Source organism: Gadus macrocephalus, chromosome 2 (assembly GCF_031168955.1).
Source record: "Gadus macrocephalus chromosome 2, ASM3116895v1".
NCBI lineage: Eukaryota > Metazoa > Chordata > Actinopteri > Gadiformes > Gadidae > Gadus > Gadus macrocephalus.
The window spans coordinates 12853165-12873964 of NC_082383.1; the positions used below are offsets into that span (position 1 = coordinate 12853165).

General features: G+C 43.9%; 2 protein-coding genes and 1 long non-coding RNA gene across 3 annotated transcripts; 2 read left to right on the forward strand and 1 right to left on the reverse strand.

The window, feature by feature from the left end:
- Positions 1-35: 35 nt before the first annotated feature.
- Positions 36-5662, forward strand: gid4 (GID complex subunit 4 homolog). Its single transcript, XM_060041772.1, has 6 exons — positions 36-433; positions 903-962; positions 1897-2004; positions 2107-2208; positions 2301-2431; positions 2697-5662. The coding sequence occupies exons 1-6, from the start codon at positions 203-205 to the stop codon at positions 2758-2760; spliced, it is 696 nt and encodes a 231-aa protein (XP_059897755.1). The 5' UTR covers positions 36-202; the 3' UTR covers positions 2761-5662.
- A 568-nt stretch (positions 5663-6230) lies between these two features.
- LOC132449878 (NADPH oxidase organizer 1-like) lies at positions 6231-9345 on the forward strand. The gene is made up of 8 exons (XM_060041750.1): positions 6231-6381; positions 6495-6575; positions 6688-6757; positions 6889-7072; positions 7239-7435; positions 7571-7678; positions 7794-7911; positions 8043-9345. The coding sequence occupies exons 1-8, from the start codon at positions 6316-6318 to the stop codon at positions 8860-8862; spliced, it is 1644 nt and encodes a 547-aa protein (XP_059897733.1). The 5' UTR covers positions 6231-6315; the 3' UTR covers positions 8863-9345.
- A 6821-nt stretch (positions 9346-16166) lies between these two features.
- On the reverse strand, positions 16167-16417 carry LOC132474048 (uncharacterized). The gene is made up of 2 exons (XR_009529557.1): positions 16303-16417; positions 16167-16248 (listed from the first exon to the last, which is right to left on the reverse strand). It is a non-coding gene; the product is annotated as an uncharacterized LOC132474048 (long non-coding RNA).
- Positions 16418-20800: the final 4383 nt, after the last annotated feature.

A 20800-nucleotide genomic window follows, 5' to 3' on the forward strand; every position in this document is an offset into this window, starting at 1 on the left:
TACATGGGATAAGGCTAACCAGCCAATGAAAATGAGTGAAGCTATATTCTGAAATGCGACGTCTCAATTTTAGCACCCAGCCCCATGGAAAGCTAAATCGAGTTCAAACCAGGTTTCGGACTTGGACATTTCTTATCATATTAACCCCACTGCCTGTCAGTCATTGGCATTTCCAGTGTAGGGTTGATCTCTCGGTAGGTTCATGACTGTTGCAGTGGGTGACACTCATACATTAGCGTTCACAATGCCTGTCCGAGCTGAATGCTGCACTAGAACAGCTTCGGCCTGTTCAACACCGGACTATCTTACACCCCCTGCCCCGATAAACACTTCCCAACCAGGCATTGGCACTACACTGCTTTACAGCGGCTCACAGTTTCGGGGATATCAGAAGAGCAAAGGAAACTCGTACGACGTGGAGGTCATTTTGCAGGTAACCTCCATTCCTTTAAGTTGTTTCATAAGTCCGTTTTGATGTGTTGCCTTGGAGTGTTACACATATTTGAGCTATTTTTCGAGATCTGTTTACTAGCTAGCCAACGTTAGCTTATTTGGCTATTTGTAACTCATTCAACGTTGACACTATGACCATATTTAGTGACAAGCCACGTTAATACCAACCAATTGTTTGGAAATATTTTGATTGGAACAATGCCATCATACACAGTTGTAATTATAAATTCGATTTGTCTATGATACAAAAAAAAACGAAAATTGGCAATTTCCAATTTTACTGTCTAATAGAAAATCCTGGCATGGTTAATGATATAGCAGCTTTATACTGCTTCACCACCACCATACTAGAATCAAACACTTGTATGTTTACAAGATTTACCATATTGTATGGAACAAATTGTGTTTTAATCTATGGGCCGAACCATTTGTCCTCTTATTTTGGACAGCATGTGACCGTAGAAGACTCCTACTTGTGTGGTTACCTGAAGATCAAAGGCCTGACTGAGGTATGCAGCTGAAACTGGTCCAGAATTTGAGGTTTTTATATCTGAATGTGCAAGTGGGATACAATGCCGTTTGTAAGCGTTGAGCGTGTAGTTCAGGTCAGTCTTGGAACCGGTTTATGTAACATCTTCAGCACCTGGTGGGGCTTGTAGTGCTTTTGCTGTAATTATGAGTGACAGCCTATGGTAGTATGTATGTGTATGCTCTCACATAAATCTTGCACTTTTTGGGTTGTATAGGCATGGTTGAATGCACTCATTTTAATCTCTTTCCAAAGCGTCTGCTAAATTAATGTACATATATATTTTGCTTTTTTTTAAAAACGTTAATATAATATTAACCTTAAAGGTGACCTATTATGCTTTTCGACTTTTATGACCTATAAACGTAGTTCTAATGATTGATAGTCATGTTTAACCATAGACAAAAAACGATGTAGATTTTCGGTAAACTCTTCCTCTCATCTGTGCGCTTTCAGCCGCTTTCGTCCTTCTCCGCCCCCTCGCCCCCCTCCTGCCAACCCAACTCCGTTGTGATTGGTTACCTTCCTTGGAGCGCGTGCGCGCGGGCAGATTTGACCAGGCATATTGGGGCGTGGCAGGAGTAGCTCTACGTAGATGTTTCCCGGAAATGTGAACAAGTTAATCGCAATCGTTGTCCCGAGTGTTTAGCGCTCTGCACAGCCACCCCAGACTGTCAACAGGGAATACGTCGAAATGCATGTATGTCATTATTTGACACTTTAGTATGGTTAAACATGACTATCCATCATTATAAAAACGTTTATAGGTCATAAAAGTCGAAAAAGCATAATAGGTCCCCTTTAATCTTGTTTCTATATGTAAACTCACTCAGTCTCAGCTTTCATGCCAATCTAGTTACGATGCAAATCTAGCTACTAATAATCAATCTCAACTCTTGATCATCCCGTTCCAGGAGTATCCAACCCTGACAACGTTCTTTGCTGGTGAAATCATCAGCAGAAAGAGGCCTTTTTTAACAAGGAAGTGGGACGCAGATGAGGATGTGGACCGAAAGCACTGGGTATGGACTCCTGGATTGGAGTTGTGATCTATTCTGGACCAGCGCATCTGCAAGTCTCCAATTCTTACTGGTTTTATTGTGGTCTCTTCTTTTTGTTACCAGGGAAAGTTTCAGTCCTTTTACAAATATGCCAAATGTTTTAACTCGGATGACTTCGACTACGAGGCACTGAGCAACAGCGACTACGTCTTCATGAGGTGGAAGGTTGGTTAGCATAAACGACAAAAGTGAAACATGGACGTTTCTCACTTCTACTGTGTTATTCATCGGCTCTAACCTATGATCTTGACAACCAGGAGCAGTTTCTGGTACCGGACCACACCATCAAAGACATCAGCGGTGCGTCCTTTGCTGGCTTCTACTACATCTGCTTCCAGAAGTCCACCGCCACCATCGAGGGCTACTACTACCACAGAAGCTCTGAATGGTAATTCCCTTGTGTATCGGACAAAACGACCAGCCTCTAAAGGCTTCCAAGGCCAGAACCAAGGCAGGCAGGCAGGCAGGAAAGAGACTGGAAGGGCGATTCTGGGGGGGTCTTGGCATGCAACTAAGATTCTCCCACAAGTACTGGAAAAATATCTGGCTGAATTGTTATAGGGTGTATGTGAATCTTTTTATCAGAACTTTGTATCGTATTTCCATATCCCAATATGTCAATTCTTGTATTTTTTTCTTTATTTATTTTACAGGTACCAGTCTCTAAACCTCAACCACGTCTGGGAACACAGTGTGCCCATTTATGAGTTCCGGTGACAGCGGAACGCCGTGTGCATAACTAACTCAGAGAGCAAACATTGGTGTCGGCCTAACGTGGACTTAAGGGATGTGGATGGTGCTAGTGGTAACCTCCATTGGGCAAGCACCCCGGGGCCAAGAGAGAAGGTTGAACTGGTTTCCCTCTTAAAGAATGGGATACATGCAGGGGCAAAGAAGGTGGCCATGACACTGCTGGGCTGGAGGAGGCAGGGAGACAAAAAGAGATTAATCATTGTAACAAATTGAACAGATCTTTCATCTGAGGGCATTTTGCCTTTTTTAATTTGTTCCTTTTTTAAACTTATTTAGGAAGTTGTGTTTTTTTTTTACTTTAAATGTATTTTCTGTCTCTTGTCTCTTGCTGAACCCCTTGTAACCTCTTCAGTCTTTAATCCTCATGGAGATGCCAAACTTTTGAACAGTCTGCCTTTTAATGAGACCATGCTGCTTGGATGGATCATATAACGAGGCCAATGTTGTTATATTTTAAAACTTTCATTTCATGGAAGGAAATATATAATATGTTGGCAAAAAGAAAATTTAATCAGAACATGTGATTGCTAGCCAACACACCTGTAGTGCTAGACTACAACTCAAGGATGACTTGTTGTCATGCTATCTGTTAGAAAGCTCCTGATCCAAATGTGAGATGGGGGGCTAATTCGCTGTGATTTTTATCATGTCCTTAGATCAGTCAATTGGTTAACAAAACACTAACAGGACTGGGAATCTGTAGTTGCTTGATTTGTAACCAAGCATTTCTATGCTGCTGCTGCTATTGTTGCTGTTGCTTTTGTAAGCACCTATTACCTGCCCTCGTATCAGAAAGATACTGCTGGCCAGACACTCTTCACAACTCTCTATGCAATCAGACTGGGATCCTAAGGGTCGTATTCACCGAGCGGGCATTTTGTTTCCATCTTGGTTCTGAACACTAGTTGGATGGGGGGAAACAGAATGTGGAGCTCTGAATTCAGTTCCCCCCCACCCAGCTCGTATTCAGAACCAAGATGGCCGCTGGGTAAAACAAGGCCTGTAGGGCAGGCCAATGAATAGAAGTTAGGTTTAATTTTATATTCAGGGGACATTTTAAAAGGGGAAATTACATTGCAAATTATCTCGCGCCAGTTAGTAGATTGAGGAAAGGTGTTTATATTAGATCAATAATTTTAATTGGTTTGTGTGTGACACAAAGCTACTATGATATAAAGATATAGTATATGATTAAAAAAAATCTGAAGTTTAGTCCTTTTCATTTTAAGGCGTCATGTCATAGCTTGACATGACTAGAGATTTGTTTACAAAAGTATTGGACTTCGACGACGTGGGAAGCCTCAGCTCACGCTTGAAATACAAAGTGTGTGTGTGTGTGTGTGTGTGTGTGTGTGTGTGTGTGTGTGTGTGTGTGTGTGTGTGTGTGTGGGGACACCTCGGGATGGGGGGAGGTTTATTTTGTATTTGTAATGGGGCAGGCTCCAACCTTTTTGTGACAAATGCTGAGCTAATGTGACGGATACAGATAAATTATGACAATTACCTGCCTAATAACAATACAGAACTAACAGCACAACAGATGAGAGTTTGCATCAGAGCCACAGTTAGAACCTCCTATTCTCTTGTGTAACTGCATTTCTGTCCACCCAGATTCAGAGGTCACTTGGATGTGTAAAATTGCAGGAAAATGAATGGGTGGGGAAAGTCACCTATGACACTTGGGAAAAAAAGTAAAACCTGATGCCTTGTTTGTGTAAAAGTATTGTGTTAAGCACCGGTGTCTAATAACCTTTTTGAAATACTGTTTATCTTTCCTTCTAAGAGGCTAATATTATTTGCAGGTGTTTATAGTTTGTGTTACTTTTTATTTGACTTTTGAGGGGAACATGCAGGAATGATGCAATATTGTCCTTTCGGATTACTTTCAAAAGTGTATTCAAAAGTACAGTTGCCTACCTCACTGGCCAATCTTTGTAGCTTATACCAGTATGAACCACAGCTAGCTGGATTTGTCAACAGCTTGGTCAGTAGGCTTGATGGTATAGGATTAAAGAAAATGCAATGCACAGAGAATGACAAATGAGTAAAGGACTGACTTAAAGTTGATATTTGATATATACATGACATTTAACGTATGCGATGTGTAAAAGATGTCTTAAGATTATTTGTTGATGGATGGTTAAACAAATATTGAAACGTTTTTCATACATAATGTCCGTCGATTTCATTTTTTATTTGGAGGCACAGGCTCGAATCACAATCTATATTCTTTCCATGGTGCAAGCCGGTGTTACACCGAATTCTGCAACCCAAAAAGTGCAACCGAAAAGTGTGTCCCCAGGGGGCGCTGTTGAATATTTTTTGAAATATGCACGAGTGTAGCAATGCATGACAAAAACATAAACATAACATCTCCCCCCAACCAATTACCTTTTTATTAAAGGTGCTTAATAAATACATTTGTTTTGATTTGATTAGCATTTTACAGACCCATACAATGATAGGGCGTTTAGTACGGTCCTTCACCGTTGCTTCTTCACCCATAAAAAGCTACAGTCAGTGTTAAATAACGCTGATTAACCTTTGAGCATTTCCTATTATAGGCTACTGTGTAAAACGCTGTTTAGAATTAATGTTAGTATCAAGAAAATAAAGACCCACCGGTGGGTGGAGATCTTATGTTTTATTTATGTTTTTGTTATAATGCAAACGTGAATGTTGCAGAAAATTCGGTGTAACACCGGTATCAAGCGATTTCATGTCATGCTCACGAAAATGTATCTATAGAGCGTCCAACCCTTTTATTAACAGCACTGGTTCCGCAAGTAAATTTCCCATTTTATCCTCCTTTGTATTTTCGTAAAATCGTTGTGAAAAAAATTAATAAAGAGTTTTCAGCCTGGAACCAAGCCAATTATGCGTCAGGCTATTCGTGACCATAAAACATTTTATTGACTACATAAGTGATTTTTGGGGAACGAGTGAAGGAACTACTCATCCCATAAACCATTGCAAACTTTTTCGCAGTGGTTATCGTGCGATCCAGAGGTGCGTTCAGAATCGGCGATCATAGGCGAACGTTTGCAGTGAGTACGTTGACTTTTAAACGATACAAATGAACGATTTTTAGACAACGTTCTAAACTTTCTTTTTCAACTGTAAAAAAACAAATGGTGACAAGAAAGGCCATTTTATTAAAGGCCCACTATGCAACTTTTTTAGCCAAAATTACATTAAGTATGCAGGTTGAGAGTTATGCTGATGGTTCTGCACATAGACATCATATAGGGATGCATGAAAAATTATCTTTTAAATCCACAAACAACATATGTGTAATCCAGGGCATATAAAGACCGGGACCAGAAAATAATTATTTTCTCTCCATTGACACCCATTCATATTTTTCGATCTCATAGGTCCCATGAGCCCTACCGGAAGGGGCGTGACTTCGCCACTCTATATAAACTCCCGTGCTCCGACTTCAGGCAACCACCTGCTGCAAGCCGAGATGAACAGATCGGATCATTAACGCCTATACTAACGGGTTTTTTTTTTTAAATGGACGAGCAACGATATCCCATCAGCGTGCGACTCATTGGAGTAATGCACAACGAGAATGGCAAAGTAAGGATTTCTGAGTCTCTGTAGCCTACAGATGATATGGATTTATTTTGTATTATTATTTAAATACACAGCATGTTAAATGTAGGCTACATTGTATTTTTTTTTTTACACAGAACTACATCACGTCGGTGCTTTGGTCAGACCAGAACGAAATTGTTGTTTACCGAGGCTTTCTGGATTTCAAGAAAATGCATGTAAGTAGGCCTAAAGAACTCCATTGTAGGCTACAGCAACTATTCATTGGTTGTCAGTCACATAGGCTATATTCTTAAATCTTTACGTCTCATGGTCACCATTGCTCAACAGAAACGAATGAAGAAAGCGTTCCCGTCAAATGCGTTGAAGAAGTCCTCAAGAATCATCCCTAAATTTGAAGGTCGATACCCGACAGTCAATGCTCGTCGTATTTTTTGTTTCGTTTTTGCATTAATTTGGAAATGCGCGACCCTATGCTGCGATATCTAATAAATTAATTGTCTCCCTCCCTGCCCTGTTGCCACCATGCAGACCACAATAAACGTGGTGGCGGTCAGAAAAGGGGCGCCATCAGATCAGTCCTCCGCCTCAAGTCCCTTGAAAAGTACTGCGAAGAACTTCTGAGTTGCGACCCGCGGGTAACCCAATCCTTGGACCTCATAAAGTTCTTCCACCCCACCGCCCAGGACCTTGAGCCGGAGTACGCTAGTAACAGGTAGGCCTAAGCAAGAGTCAACCGTTATTTTGAATTACGGATTTCTATCTCGTTAATGGATTAGTCTTTTACAACATTACAAACTATATTTTGTAAGGCGAATATATTGTATTCGTACGTTTTACTGCATCTAATGTAACATGTGTCAATGGCTTTAATTTAAAAGCATTATGGTCATGCCTTCGGAGGAGGGGATCGGCGAGAGAAACCAGGGCAGGGAACACAGCGTTGGCAACGTGACGCAGCCATTCGTCACGGAGACCTACCGCTGCGTTGCGTCGTATGAGGCCAAAGACACGAAGAACAAGCCCTTTAAAGTAGCCGTTGATGAAAAAGTGGAAGTGATCATCAAAGATAAAGCAGGTGAGAGAGAAACGGTGCACACACAAATGTTTTGTAATCTGAGATACTATATAACACTCAAGCACCAAACCATACACATGTAGAGGTATAAGACCAATAGGATCCTGATCATTTAATCAGCTACCGTGTGTTCAGGATGGTGGTTGGTTGAAAACGAAGATAAGCGTTTGGCCTGGTTCCCCGCACCGTACCTGGAAAATTTGGAGGACGGAGAAGACGATGAGGATGACACGACTGGGATAGGTGCGTTGCTATGGCAATTCCCATTGCTTACACACAACAAAGTGGATATCTTATGCATTAGTTCTGCCTTAACGGCGTCATGAATGAGATATCGACTCTCCATGCCCACCCCCAGGTGCACTGTACACTTTAGTGAAGAACTACAAGGCCGCCAATAGAGACGAGGTGTCTGTGAACATTGGATCTGTGGTGGAGGTTCTTCAGAAGTCTGACAACGGCTGGTGGCTCGTCAGGTGGGCAGGCACAGTTCCTCAACACTGGGGAAGGGGGGGTTATTCGTATTTGGTTATTCATATGTTTATTGGTGATTATTATTTGAACGCTGTACTTGTGAAAATGAACCATCTGCCCTTCTCCTGAACAGATCCGGTGGCAAGGTGGGCTACGTCCCCACCCTCTACCTGCAACCCTACAACAACCCCCGCAACCGCATGGTTGCCCTTCAGCAGGACCTGCGCGGCTCCAATGTCAACCTGTCCCAGCTCCAAGCCCCCAGCCTGGACGGCTACAACCTCAGCAAACGCAGCCACTCCCAGGGCGACGTCGTACCACTGTCCCAGCTGCAAGCCCCCAGCCTGGGAGGCAACAACCCCAAGAAACGCAGCCACTCCCAGGGCGACATCCTCCAGCTCCCCTCCACGGCCATCAAGCAGCGCCTCGGAGACGACCACCGTTCCAACTCTATGGAGCTTCAAGACACCCCGGGTCGTGTGGCCGCTCCCTCTCTGCCACCCAAGCCCTACATGGGGAACGCCTCCTCCCCCACCGCGGCTCCCTTGCCCGTGATAAGGGTGGACTTAGAGGAGGACGACCACGGCTACAGGAGCCACACACTGGAGAGCCAGGAGAGAATCAGCAGCTTTGCGAGCGACAGCAGTGACTTCAGCTTCAGCGACAGATCCTCCAACGGCAGCCCCACCCTCAACCTGGGCCAAAGCCTGAACGAGCAGCGGCTGAGCCGGACGCCGCAGCCCCCCACCATGTCGTCCAACCGCCTCAGCCCCAACACTGGCAAGATGACTCCCAGCGTGTCCGACCCCAACCTCTTCAAGGGGCCTACCACACCCAAGGTGCCTCCCAGGCCCCGTGCCGAAGAGATCCTGAACCGCTGCACCATCGTCACCCGCAAGAACGCCTCAATGGGCAAGCCGGCCCCGACCTTGTCTGACATCCAGAGCTACTGAGAAGACAGAATCCACATTTCCGATGTTCTACCGATAAACACTTCTCCCCTGGAGCATCAAACCCAGGTGCCGGGACGGCCAACCCGCAGTTCGGACTTGGTTGGCAGGTGTCAACGCTGGGTGGCTTGGATAGAGCACCAGGGTCCAGGAATGGCTTGGTGTTAATGCCGTGATCACACATGACCCAAGTGTGTTGATTTTTGTATCAAGGTGATCCTGTGGTTTACCACTTAAAATAGGGGTAAAGGGGGTGTACGAAGCCATTTTTAAGATGGTGATAAATTATGTATATTATCGCTAATACCCCTTTTGTTTTGTGCTGTATCTTTTAGAAACGTAACTATTCTATACCGTTGAACTGTAAACTGCTTTATATGCATGTATTGTATATTCTTAAATTTTTGGAAATCTTACTATTCAATTGCATCTACAATTGATGAAGGAACCTTTTTGTACTGTGGATGTTTGAAATGCACATAATAAATCAATAATAATAATAATAGATTCAATTTATATAGCGCTTTTCACATACTCAAAGCGCTTGAGTACTTGCGCAATGAACCCTGAAAGCCATACGCCATTACATGACAAACTTTCCATCTATATGTACCTTGAAAAAGGGATGCATACATACACACATAAAGATTGAAAACTCTTTAAAGGTACCAAGGCATCCAGTATTGCTAGAACCTTATCTTGATAATTGCACCCTATTCTTCCTTGTAGTGGGCCAATGTATGGTAGGCTGAAAACATGGCTGAAACAGCATGCCAAAAGATATCTTCATTCCGAACAGAAGACAAGCCCTATAACAAACGGTAAAAAAAAAAAAATCTAAATGATTAAACAAGTGAAAAAAATGATATGGATCTGCAAAACAGCATGTTACATGTTACTACATGTTAGTTAATTTTCTTTATTTTAAAATACATTTTTCATCCTGATACACCAAATCCACGGTTATAAGGAACTTTCTTACTTTTCCCTTCAGAAAACAGATTAGCTGATAAGGCGTTCGAGAGATACAAATACCCCTTTATTTATTTTGCTCTTACAAATGTACCCATCCAGGCATTCCTTCCTTCTTTTAGCTAACAATTAGATCAGTGTGTGCCTCAGAAAAGCACAATGATAAGCGGGGATACACAACTTGTGTAAAGGAACAGAAATCCATTCTTATCGACACTGCTTCCATGGCAAGAATGCCATGCCGGTGCACATTAAAACACAGGAAGTTTAACCAGTGCCCTATACCAGCGGTCCCCAACCCCCGGTCCGCGGACCGGTACCGGTCCGTGGGTCATTTGGTACCGGTCCGCAGAGAGATTATTTATTTATTTTAATTTTAATTTTTTTTTTTTTTTTATTCACTTCGCAATACTGTCACTCTTTTACATGCCATAAGTCTATATGCAGTTGTTAGATTGCATATAACATGTTTGCATTTTTGGCAACCTCTGCGCAACATAACCCAGGGTTATGTTGCGCCCCCCCCCCCCCCCTCGCTGAACATACCCAGGCTTTCTTGGGAAAACCTGGCTCTACAGAGCCGCAACTCGCGATCAGAGTTAAATGGTACCACGAAGCTCACTTTAGATTCAATTAGTAGAACCAGGTTTTCCGCTTTAGGTTCAGTGCGCGTTCACGTGAAAGGGGCGTTTTTCGCGTCATTTTTCTCACCTTTACGATAGATCAAGCAGTCTATATGAGTATCAGTGAAAAGATTCTGCATATTGTCTGTAAAATAACTATGCCAAATGCAGAATTGTTCGCCATTAATCCAAATAGAATGATGATGATTTAAAAATGCATAAGCAACGTCCATCCTGCCTTATTATATCATTTAGGGAATTATGACACATGTAGGCCTATCGCATGTTTTCGACCGTTGAGAGGTAGCGGCTGTAGCGTAGTGGATTAGTATAAGACCCTAACGCCAGCGACCGGGGTTCAAATTCGCCGGTCTATCATCATGCATTTTACCCCCATAGATGTGGTGCCAGCACGGCCTTGAAAATATGGGTTCAAGTTCGAAATAAGCACAAAAATATAATTCCATAAGCTTTAGTGAATAAGTATTCCATATGCATGAGAATTAGGACTTTTTAAGCTTCACATAAATTCGCGTCACTTGGGAGTCGAACCCCCCGCGCAGAAATTCAAGACTGACGCGCTACCTCCACTCTAGCACTCTGTCACTGAGACACAATGCGCAACAGTAATCATTGTCTACATAAGGTCCAAAAGGACGATCAAATAATGAACACCCTCTGATGAGAATCTGTATCTCTCATGTAGAACCCCAATTTCGTTGTTTGCACAATGACAATAAAGTCTGAAATCTGAATATCGTCAGACAATGCCAAGGGATCGGTTCTGTCCCGTAAAACCCTTGTCTCCGGAGAGACGCCTGTACGAGAAGTGCGCCGGGGTCCACGGAAACACCCACAAATGGTGACGCCATTGTCAGAGGAGGGGCTAGGAAGCTGCGCACGCCGATTTAAGTAGCCGATCTTCGGCTAGACTAAGCCGAAAAACTGCTCCCGACCAGGTTTGGTTGCGAGCATAAGTCACCATGGTGATACAGCGACGCTAAAAGAGATCGACTTTCGTGGTACAACTAACCCAGGCTTGGAGCTCAACATACCTCGCTAATATGGCGACACATTAGTGCCATAATTCACTAATGTGATAAAAGATGCATTCGGGCGTATTATATTATTCCACACGCGTAGATATTAAATGCGAGCGCGCAAATTATCTCTGCGCGCGCAAAACAGCCTCTCGCTCGCGCAAATGACCTCAGCGCGCGCAAAACAGCCTCTCGCGCGTAACAGCCTCTTGCGAAAGATGTTTTTACGCTCGCTCGAATTTAATTTTGGCACTATGGGGGAGGGAACCAAGGCAGGGCGGGCTTTCCTATGATTGGCCGTTTCTGAAGAGCGATATTTGATTGACAGCCCTCCTCAGCCTTCCTCTCATTCAATTCTGAATTGTACAGTAAATGGCTGAAACGATAGTTACGTATTGTAACTCTAGATTCTATGAGTATAGGCGCAGCCTTTTAAGGCTATCACTATTGGGTTATCCCTAGGCGTGAGCCGTAGCACTGAAAAATGTGTAATCCCCGACCACCAACAGCGTGGGCCTCAATTACGTCCGCGTGCGGCGTGCCTCAAAGACGTCCGCATTTCGCAGATATAGTCGGGCGCCGGCAGACGTTCTGCTCCCAATAAACAGCTTTTCTTCAGCTATTTAAAGGACAATGAGGCCGACACTTAAAAGGCTGCGCCTACTGCCCTACAAAGGCAAAGTGCAGTAACTACGCCAACATTGAAACTGAGAAAAATGCCTTCACATTTTTCATACTGGCCGGCCAAACCTGTTGCAGGTACAATAGTGGTGATACTTTCAATTAATACCTTTATAGGAGGAAAAATAGTTTTTGTCTCAAGACAAAGAAGGTGTTATAAAACCCATTTTCAGTCTGAACTGAATTTTGACAAAATACGTAGTTACTGCACTTTAATCTGGAGTTACAATACGTAACTATCGTTTCAACCATTTACTGTACAATTCAGAATTGAATGAGAGGAGGGCTGAGGAGGGCTGTCAATCAAATATCGCGCTTCAGAAACGGCCAATCATAGGAAAGCCCGCCCTGCCTTGGTTCCCTCCCCCATAGTGCCAAAATTAAATTGAGCGAGCGTAAAAACATCTTTCGCGAGAGGCCGTTACGCGCGAGAGGCTAGCGCGCGCTGAGGTAATTTGCGCGCGCGAGAGGCTGTTTTGTATGGCAAGCCGAGTGTGCCACAATTCGACTTCAATTAAACGCGTTCTGAAACGCCAGCACGCGTGCCCAGAACGCGTTTTGGTTTTCCAGAACGCGTTCCGGCGTTTCAGCGCGCGCGCCCAGAACGCGTTCCGGCGTTTCAGCGCGCGCGCCCAGCGTTTCAGCGCGCGCGCCCAGAACGCGTTCTGGCATTTCAGCGCGCGCGCCAAGAACGCATTCCGGCATTTCCGCGCGCGCGCTCAGAACGCATATTAGCATATTAACAGCACGCGTGCTGTTAATATGCTAATGCGCTCCTCCCCTCAATTTTCTCAGCCAATAGATTTGAGCCGTTTTCCCCTAATCATATGCTAGGGCAAACACACAGACAACATCAGTCGAGACCAGTGGGGTGTTCCACAAAGCCGGTTTTATCACATAACCGGGTAAGTTAACCCAGGGTTTGCTGTAACCCTAGGTTTTCCGTTCCAAAAGGATCACGGTATGTTAGTTGCTATAGCAACATATGCTCTGAATCAAACCTGGTCGGACCAGAGGGGTGTTCCACGAACGGAGGTTTAACAAACACTGAGTTAACGCTGAACTCTAGGTTGATTGACCCTGTGCCGACCAACCCAGAGTTTTCGGTTCCACAGCAGCGGTTATGCATTAGTTCAATCAACTCGGGGTTGGTTAACACAGGGTTGTGCGCGTCCACGCCAAACTTAAAAAGACGTGATGTATGGATCATGGAAACCCTGATCGATATGGCGAAACGGGCCGCTTATTTCAATGAAATGGAACTCCAGGTTCTCCTGGAGAGCTATGACGAGGAGAAGGACATTATCACAAGAAAAGGGAACGCTAAAACCTCTGGAACCCGGAGAACCAAAGCCTGGCAGCGGATCGCTGACCGCGTAAATGCGTTAGTTACACGTCAAAAGCATGATCCTTAATATTTGAGCCATGAATATATAAATATCCCAGTTAAGCATTCTTAAAGATCCTACCACATAACCCCTTTCTTCTAAAACAACATGTACTCCGATTGCTTCCAAGCGGTCAGAGGATCAAGTATAAAAATGAAGTATAAAAAACATACAAACTGGTAAGCTTTTCCCACCATCGTATTGGTATAAGTTTAAATAAGCCATTTTTTTAAGCCAATCGTGAAAAGGCCGACAGTCGGCAGACTGGATCTGGCCCTCAAATTGTCTTGACCCCGGTGGAGGAGCTGTTAATAAACATAAATTCAGGGCGCCCTGGCATGGAGGGGGTAGCCTACCTGGAGGTACCTACCACCTCAGAGAGTCATGGGCCATACACACTGGTTGAATGTAGGTTTTTGTGTTTTCTTGTATTTTAGATTTTTTTTGCCTTCGAAGTAACACATGCAAACCGTGTGCTTGCCACAGCGCATACTAGGCCTATTCCAAATGTTTCTTTTTTTGGTAACTGGGTAGAAAACCTAAAAGTGACAATTCATCAACTTCACAGATCAAGATGGATCAGTGCTTGTAATGAAGCCGCCGGCTACGATCGAACATTCTCCAGTGGATGCAAGTCCGTTAGGACTATTTTATACTTTATGTTGTAAATGCCTCTCGGCATAGTACTCAGACAATATTGCTCTTTGTATGATAGGAGGCCGATACAAATCTTGGATGGGTCATCTGAAACGACTGTGATGTGCTCAGCATCTCCAGCATTATAGCCTAGATAAAACTACCATTTGAAAAAAACGGAGGGCTACGCAAATAGTCTGGAGTGAACTGAGGCCAGGTCCTCGATTGGTAGTGTTGGCTATGCAAGGCTATTTAAATATATTAAAGATTTGCGCGAGAATCTATATCTCTCCACTCCAGCAAAAAGTCATCCAATATGCCAAGATGTCGAGCCGTGGTCTTATCAATCGCTCCCGGTGGATTGCACGTATAATTTGCGCTCTGATATCAGCAGTTCACTCATCAAAAGGGCATGCCATTGTGAACACATGAAATCTGCGGTGAACGCCGGTTGAAATACCCAAAACCGGGTTATGTTTCAAACTTAACCTGCGCAAAACCTGGTCCGACCAGGTTTGATTCAGAGCATATGTTGCTATAGCAACTAACATACCGTGATCCTTTTGGAACGGAAAACCTAGGGTTACAGCAAACCCTGGGTTAACTTACCCGGTTATGTGATAAAACCGGCTTTGTGGAACACCCCACTGGTCTCGACTGATGTTGTCTGTGTGTTTGCCCTAGCATATGATTAGGGGAAAACGGCTCAAATCTATTGGCTGAGAAAATTGAGGGGAGGAGCGCATTAGCATATTAACAGCACGCGTGCTGTTAATATGCTAATATGCGTTCTGAGCGCGCGCGCGGAAATGCCGGAATGCGTTCTTGGCGCGCGCGCTGAAATGCCAGAACGCGTTCTGGGCGCGCGCGCTGAAACGCTGGGCGCGCGCGCTGAAACGCCGGAACGCGTTCTGGGCGCGCGCGCTGAAACGCCGGAACGCGTTCTGGAAAACCAAAACGCGTTCTGGGCACGCGTGCTGGCGTTTCAGAACGCGTTTAATTGAAGTCGAATTGTGGCACACTCGGCTTGCCATAGTTTTGTATGGCAAGCCATCCCCGCCAGAAAGCGGCATCATTTAGACGCGTATCACCTTCATTACGCCGTAAAATACGCCGTAAAATGCAGAAAAACGGCGTATTTTACGCCGTCATGCGCAAAAAAGCGCCGCTTTTTATGCCCGCAAATGAGCCTTTCAAGAGCGCGCGTAAAAAGCGCCGTTTTGAACATCAAAACGCGCGTAAAATACGGCGCTTTTGTGCACATCACAACGCCGTAAAATACGGCGTTTCTATAGTATGCTAATAACCTACGCCCTTCTTTTCTCTCAGCCAATGCATTTGAAGTGTTTGCGCCCAATCGCTGAACAAGACAAGCAGACCAAATCAGTTTAGCACAGATCTGCTTTGAGGAGTTCTCCTCTCATTTGTTGTTAGTTGTAGCGTCATATCGATATATATTAGTAAATCCAGTTCCTACAGTGTGGTCACCGTGGCCGTGGCCCAATCGATAGAGACGCTTGCTCTGTAGGCAAGAGGTTGTTAAAAAATAAATAATAATAATACATATAAAGACGTTTCAAACGTTCCATCGAGTCTCTCGCATTCTACAATGGGCAGCTTTATTGTTTCCCATGGGAGCCGGCGAAACTAGATTTCTTCTTCGAAGGTTGTGCTCCACACAGAACCTCCTCACCATCATAACGGAGTACTTCGGGGCACCAGAATGCTTTAGAGCGGTACTGATCGCATCGTGTCTTTCCAGTGTCAAATAGTTCAGGAATAAAATCACCATAAGGTTCAAGTGCGGCCATAACTAAGGCTAAATATAATTAGACAGTCTATTGCTGGTTTAGGTGGTTGGCTCTTTTTTCTTCGCTGCGTTCTGCCTTCTGGTGTAGCCTATATAAATGTATCTATTTTTGTAGGCCCTATTTGTTTTTCTGTTTCGGGTTTTAAAACCCAACACACAAAATCAAATGCCGTTTATTTGTTTATTCCTTTTGCCCTTTTTCAGTTTCAAAACCAAATCTGAAAAACCAAAAAACAATCCTGTTATTAGTTTTTTCTGATTTTGTTATAAATCGGAATATTCAAAGAACGAACCATACACGGATTCTCCTACCTCATCACTTTACTGACACACACAATGTGTGGCAGTAAAGTGACAGGATCATTCCATAGACAAAAATCTTTCCATCTAACTAATTTAATTTAGGAGGATAGTCATTGTAAGTCAGTCATTGTAAGTTAACCAAGTATTCTCATTATAGCCTAGTTATATCCTAGTTTTGCATATTTATACAGTGCATCCTATTTTCATATTTCATGTGGCATCTGTATTTTTATGTAGGCTACAGCATCTGTATTTTAAATGTAGCTTATATCTTCTTTTTACATTTTACCTTTTGCTGAGGTGGGCGCTGTATTAGCCTACTGTATAGGCTGTCTGTATTTGTGTAAGAGTTATTTGTATTGTGTAACCTGCTGGATTATGAAAGTTAGTTTGGGGTAAATAAAGTGTCTGTCTGTCTGTCTGTCTGTCTGTCTGTCTGGGGGAAAATGCCGTGAAAAATGTACGCACGGTGCGTTCAGGATTAGGACTGATATTATGTCGGCATAGGCCTAATCAATCGGGTTTTAATATTTGAAGCATTCATATCAGTTTATTCTTTTCGGCTACTCTGCTGTTGGCCTTGATGGGGAGATATTTTTTTTGCTTCCATGCACAAATAGTTGAATCCAACAACATTCCTGCGTCTCCAGAGCCCATTTAAGCACCGTGTCAGACTCAGTAGACTGTTACAAGCCTCTGAACGTTGTTAGAGCATGGCTCCCCAGTTCGTCTCTCTCTATGGCTCCCTCTCACTCCTTTCCACTGTGTATTTATATCGATTGAACAAGAGAGGATGTTACGATAACTCCGCGAAAATAAAGGCTCCATGGCTGTAATAATTTAAATATAATTAACTTATAAAGCGTGTAACAAGACACCTAGATGATCTGGCTGGCTGACTAAAAAGGCACTGAATTTGGAACTTATAACACAGGAGGTCTGGCTTGCGGACTAAAAAGCATTGCGAATGCGATCATAAAAGCGTGACCATCTGACAAAAGCACAAATCTGACAATATATAGATTCGATCCGACAACCTCTTCCCTACATGGCAAGCGTCTCGATTGGACCACGGTTATCACAACGTTGAAACTGCATTTACTAATATATATATCTATATGAATATGACGCTACAACTAACGCCAAATGAGAGGAGATCTGTGTTGAACTGATTTGGTCTGCTTGTCTTGTTCAGCGATTGGGCGCAAAAACTTCAAATGCCTTGGCTGAGACTGAGAGAAAAGAAGGGCGGAGATTATTAGCATACTAGAGAAACGCCGTATTTTACGGCGTTGTGATGTGCATAAAAGCGCCGTATTTTACGCGCGGTTTGATGTTCAAAACGGCGCTTTTTACGCGCGCTCTTGAACGGCTCAATTGCGGCGTAAAAAGCGGCGCTTTTTTGCGCATGACGGCGTATTTTACGGCGTTTTTCTACATTTTACGGCGTTTTTTACGGCGTAATGAAGGTGATACGCGTCTAAATGATGCCGTTTTCTGGCGGGGATGGCTTGCCATACGTTTTGGTTTTCCAGAACGCGTTCCGGCGTTTCAGCGCGCGCGCCCAGAACGCGTTCCGGCGTTTCAGCGCGCGCGCCCAGAACGCGTTCCGGCATTTCTGCGCGCGCGCTCAGAACGCATATTAACAGCACGCGTGCTGTTAATATGCTAATGCGCTCCTCCCCTCAATTTTCTCAGCCAATAGATTTGAGCCGTTTTCACCTGATCATATGCTAGGGCAAACACACAGACAACATCAGTCGAGACCAGAGCTCTTCTTTCGCGAATCTTTTCTGTTGTGTCGTTCTTAAAGTCGAAAGATGTTAAGATGTTTCAAATTAGGTGGTTAATGTGGAGGTGGTGAACACTACAAGTACATACACTTTGACTATACACTATCTAAGCTACTTGACCGAACATTGTGTATGGTAAGTGCCGTGGCAACTATGATAACATAATTAAAAAACAGCACGCGTGCTGTTAATATGCTAATATGCGTTCTGAGCGCGCGCGCAGAAATGCCGGAACGCGTTCTTGGCGCGCACGCTGAAATGCCAGAACGCGTTCTGGGCGCGCGCGCTGAAACGCCGGAACGCGTTCTGGGCGCGCGCGCTGAAACGCCGGAACGCGTTCTGGAAAACCAAAACGCGTTCTGGGCACGCGTGCTGGCGTTTCAGAACGCGTTTAATTGAAGTCGAATTGTGGCACACTCGGCTTGCCATAGTTTTGCGCGCGCAGAGGTAATTTGCGCGCGCGCAGAGGTAATTTGCGCGCGCGCAGAGGTAATTTGCGCGCGCGCAGAGATCATTTGCGCGCTCGCAGTTAATATCTACGCGTGGGGAATAATATAATACGCCCGAATGCATCTTTTATCACATTAGTGAATTATGGCACTAATGTGTCGCCATATGCTAACCCTCTAAGCGAGCTTCGTGGTACAGGGCCCAGGTCAGTCATGTTTAACAACACTACTACAGTAGTAATACATGAATATGTTATAGGAACACAATATTCTGAACAAACCCCAAACATATTGATTCTAGATTCCTGTGATAGGACGGGACGCTGTGATGAGGAACATATTAATGTACACAATGTAAGCAAAGTTCATGTTGCACTTCAGCTCTGCTCCAAACCACAGCTCACTCCTTGCCACCGTCTGAGACCACGCTACTTCGATGGATCATATATTGAGGCAATATTGTTATATTTCAAATCTTGGTCATGCAATTGAATGCAAGGGAAACTGGAAGGTTCTGGAAAAAGAAAATATAATCAGAACCTGTGAGTCGATTTATTGTGTTACTTCAATGCACAGCCGAGAATCACCATATTCTTTCCATAGTGCTCTTTATTACGTGCATCCAATGTGTAACCGAAACATCGGACCCCACCACTAGATGGCAGTATACACGCACCCATAGTTGACCGACGCATCTCGGATGCCGAGTTGGAGCTCGAATGGTTAATCGAAGAGAGCTACACGCTTATTCCTCTTCATTTTCTAGTAGCCATACCCTGTGGAAGGTTTTCAGATGGGTAAAAAAATAATGCAATGTCATCCTTTTGGCCCCCAATAGAGTCCTAAAAACGATACATAGACATGGTAGCTCTCCTAACCTAAAGTGAAGAAGACCTGTCATTCAACAAAATGTCAACAGACACACGACTGATAAAACATGCGTGCACACTCTCACGTCTTTACCCTAGAAAGACATTGGTAACAACCTAGTACGAGTAGGCCTAATAAACAGTTGAATGGGATATCAGCACCCGGAGTTGGAGATGCATTTGACTGATACATCGGAGCAAGAAACCAAGTCGGGAAACATTTGTTGGGCTAATTCTTGGGTATTTAACCTCGTTGATGCAATACAAAATGACAAATCTGAAAGAATATCACATAAGATAGTTTCGATATGTGGCTATGTTTCAACTTTTGTTTTGGGTAAAGTGAGGTGTGTTCTAATTGAACGATTTTGTTGAGAGTTCAGTGTTTCCCACAGACCAAGGACCAATGTGTGGTGCGCGGGGGGGGGGGGGGGGGGGGGGGGGGGGGGGGGGGGGGGGTGGGGGCGCAGCAGCAGCACGGTGGCCCGGCACGGCGCAGCAGCACGGTGGCACGGCACAGCGACGTGGCGTTAGCGCACCAGTTTAGTTTTTACCTGAACTTTTGATTCTGTGACATTCAAGGAATGAATTGCAACAGACAACTAAAGCTGGAGGTCTTTATTTCAAGTACAAATAAACTCAAGAGCTACCTGAACCAATATTTAACTTTTTGGGAAAATTAAAATAAATAGTAACAATATACTACTAGGTACAACAAGGCAACTAACTAAAATAATGAATGCAATGCACGTATTGTCAGGGAGGGGAGCCGACTGAGGTCTAAGGACATGGAAGGTTCCTAGGATGTCCAGCTCCTGGAACCTCCTTTTCAGTTCTGTCTCCAGGCCCGTAATGTAGGGTTGGATGACCTACAATGAACAGATCAGCACATTTTCTCCACCAGGAACAGAAGGATCAAAATTACTTTCCCTACTCTTATTTTTTTTAAGTTAAACTCTTCACTAATCTGTTTCCACCTCACCTGTTGTTTCAGCAACATTTTGTCTGCTGTCCTCTGTATTAATATGATTAATATGCCTGTATTAATCAGTATCTCTCCTGAACAGCCCGGCCCCTGAGAAGCACTGGGTTGTTCAGCACTGTTTGATGCTGAGGAACATTCGAAATAAATTTATTATATATTTAATAAACATTTACTAACAGCCATTTGACTGTTCAACTTAATTTCAGACTAAGCTAACTACCTCCTCAAGCTGCTCCGCGTCGTCTGGACGAGGCCTTTTTTGGTGCAGAAAAAAGTTTTCAATACTCATCTGGATTAAAGCAACAAACATTCAGTCAGAATAAAATAATATTAAGAATAGAATGTAATAAATGTTTTCTATTCTTTTTGATATGGGCACCGTATAGGCCTAT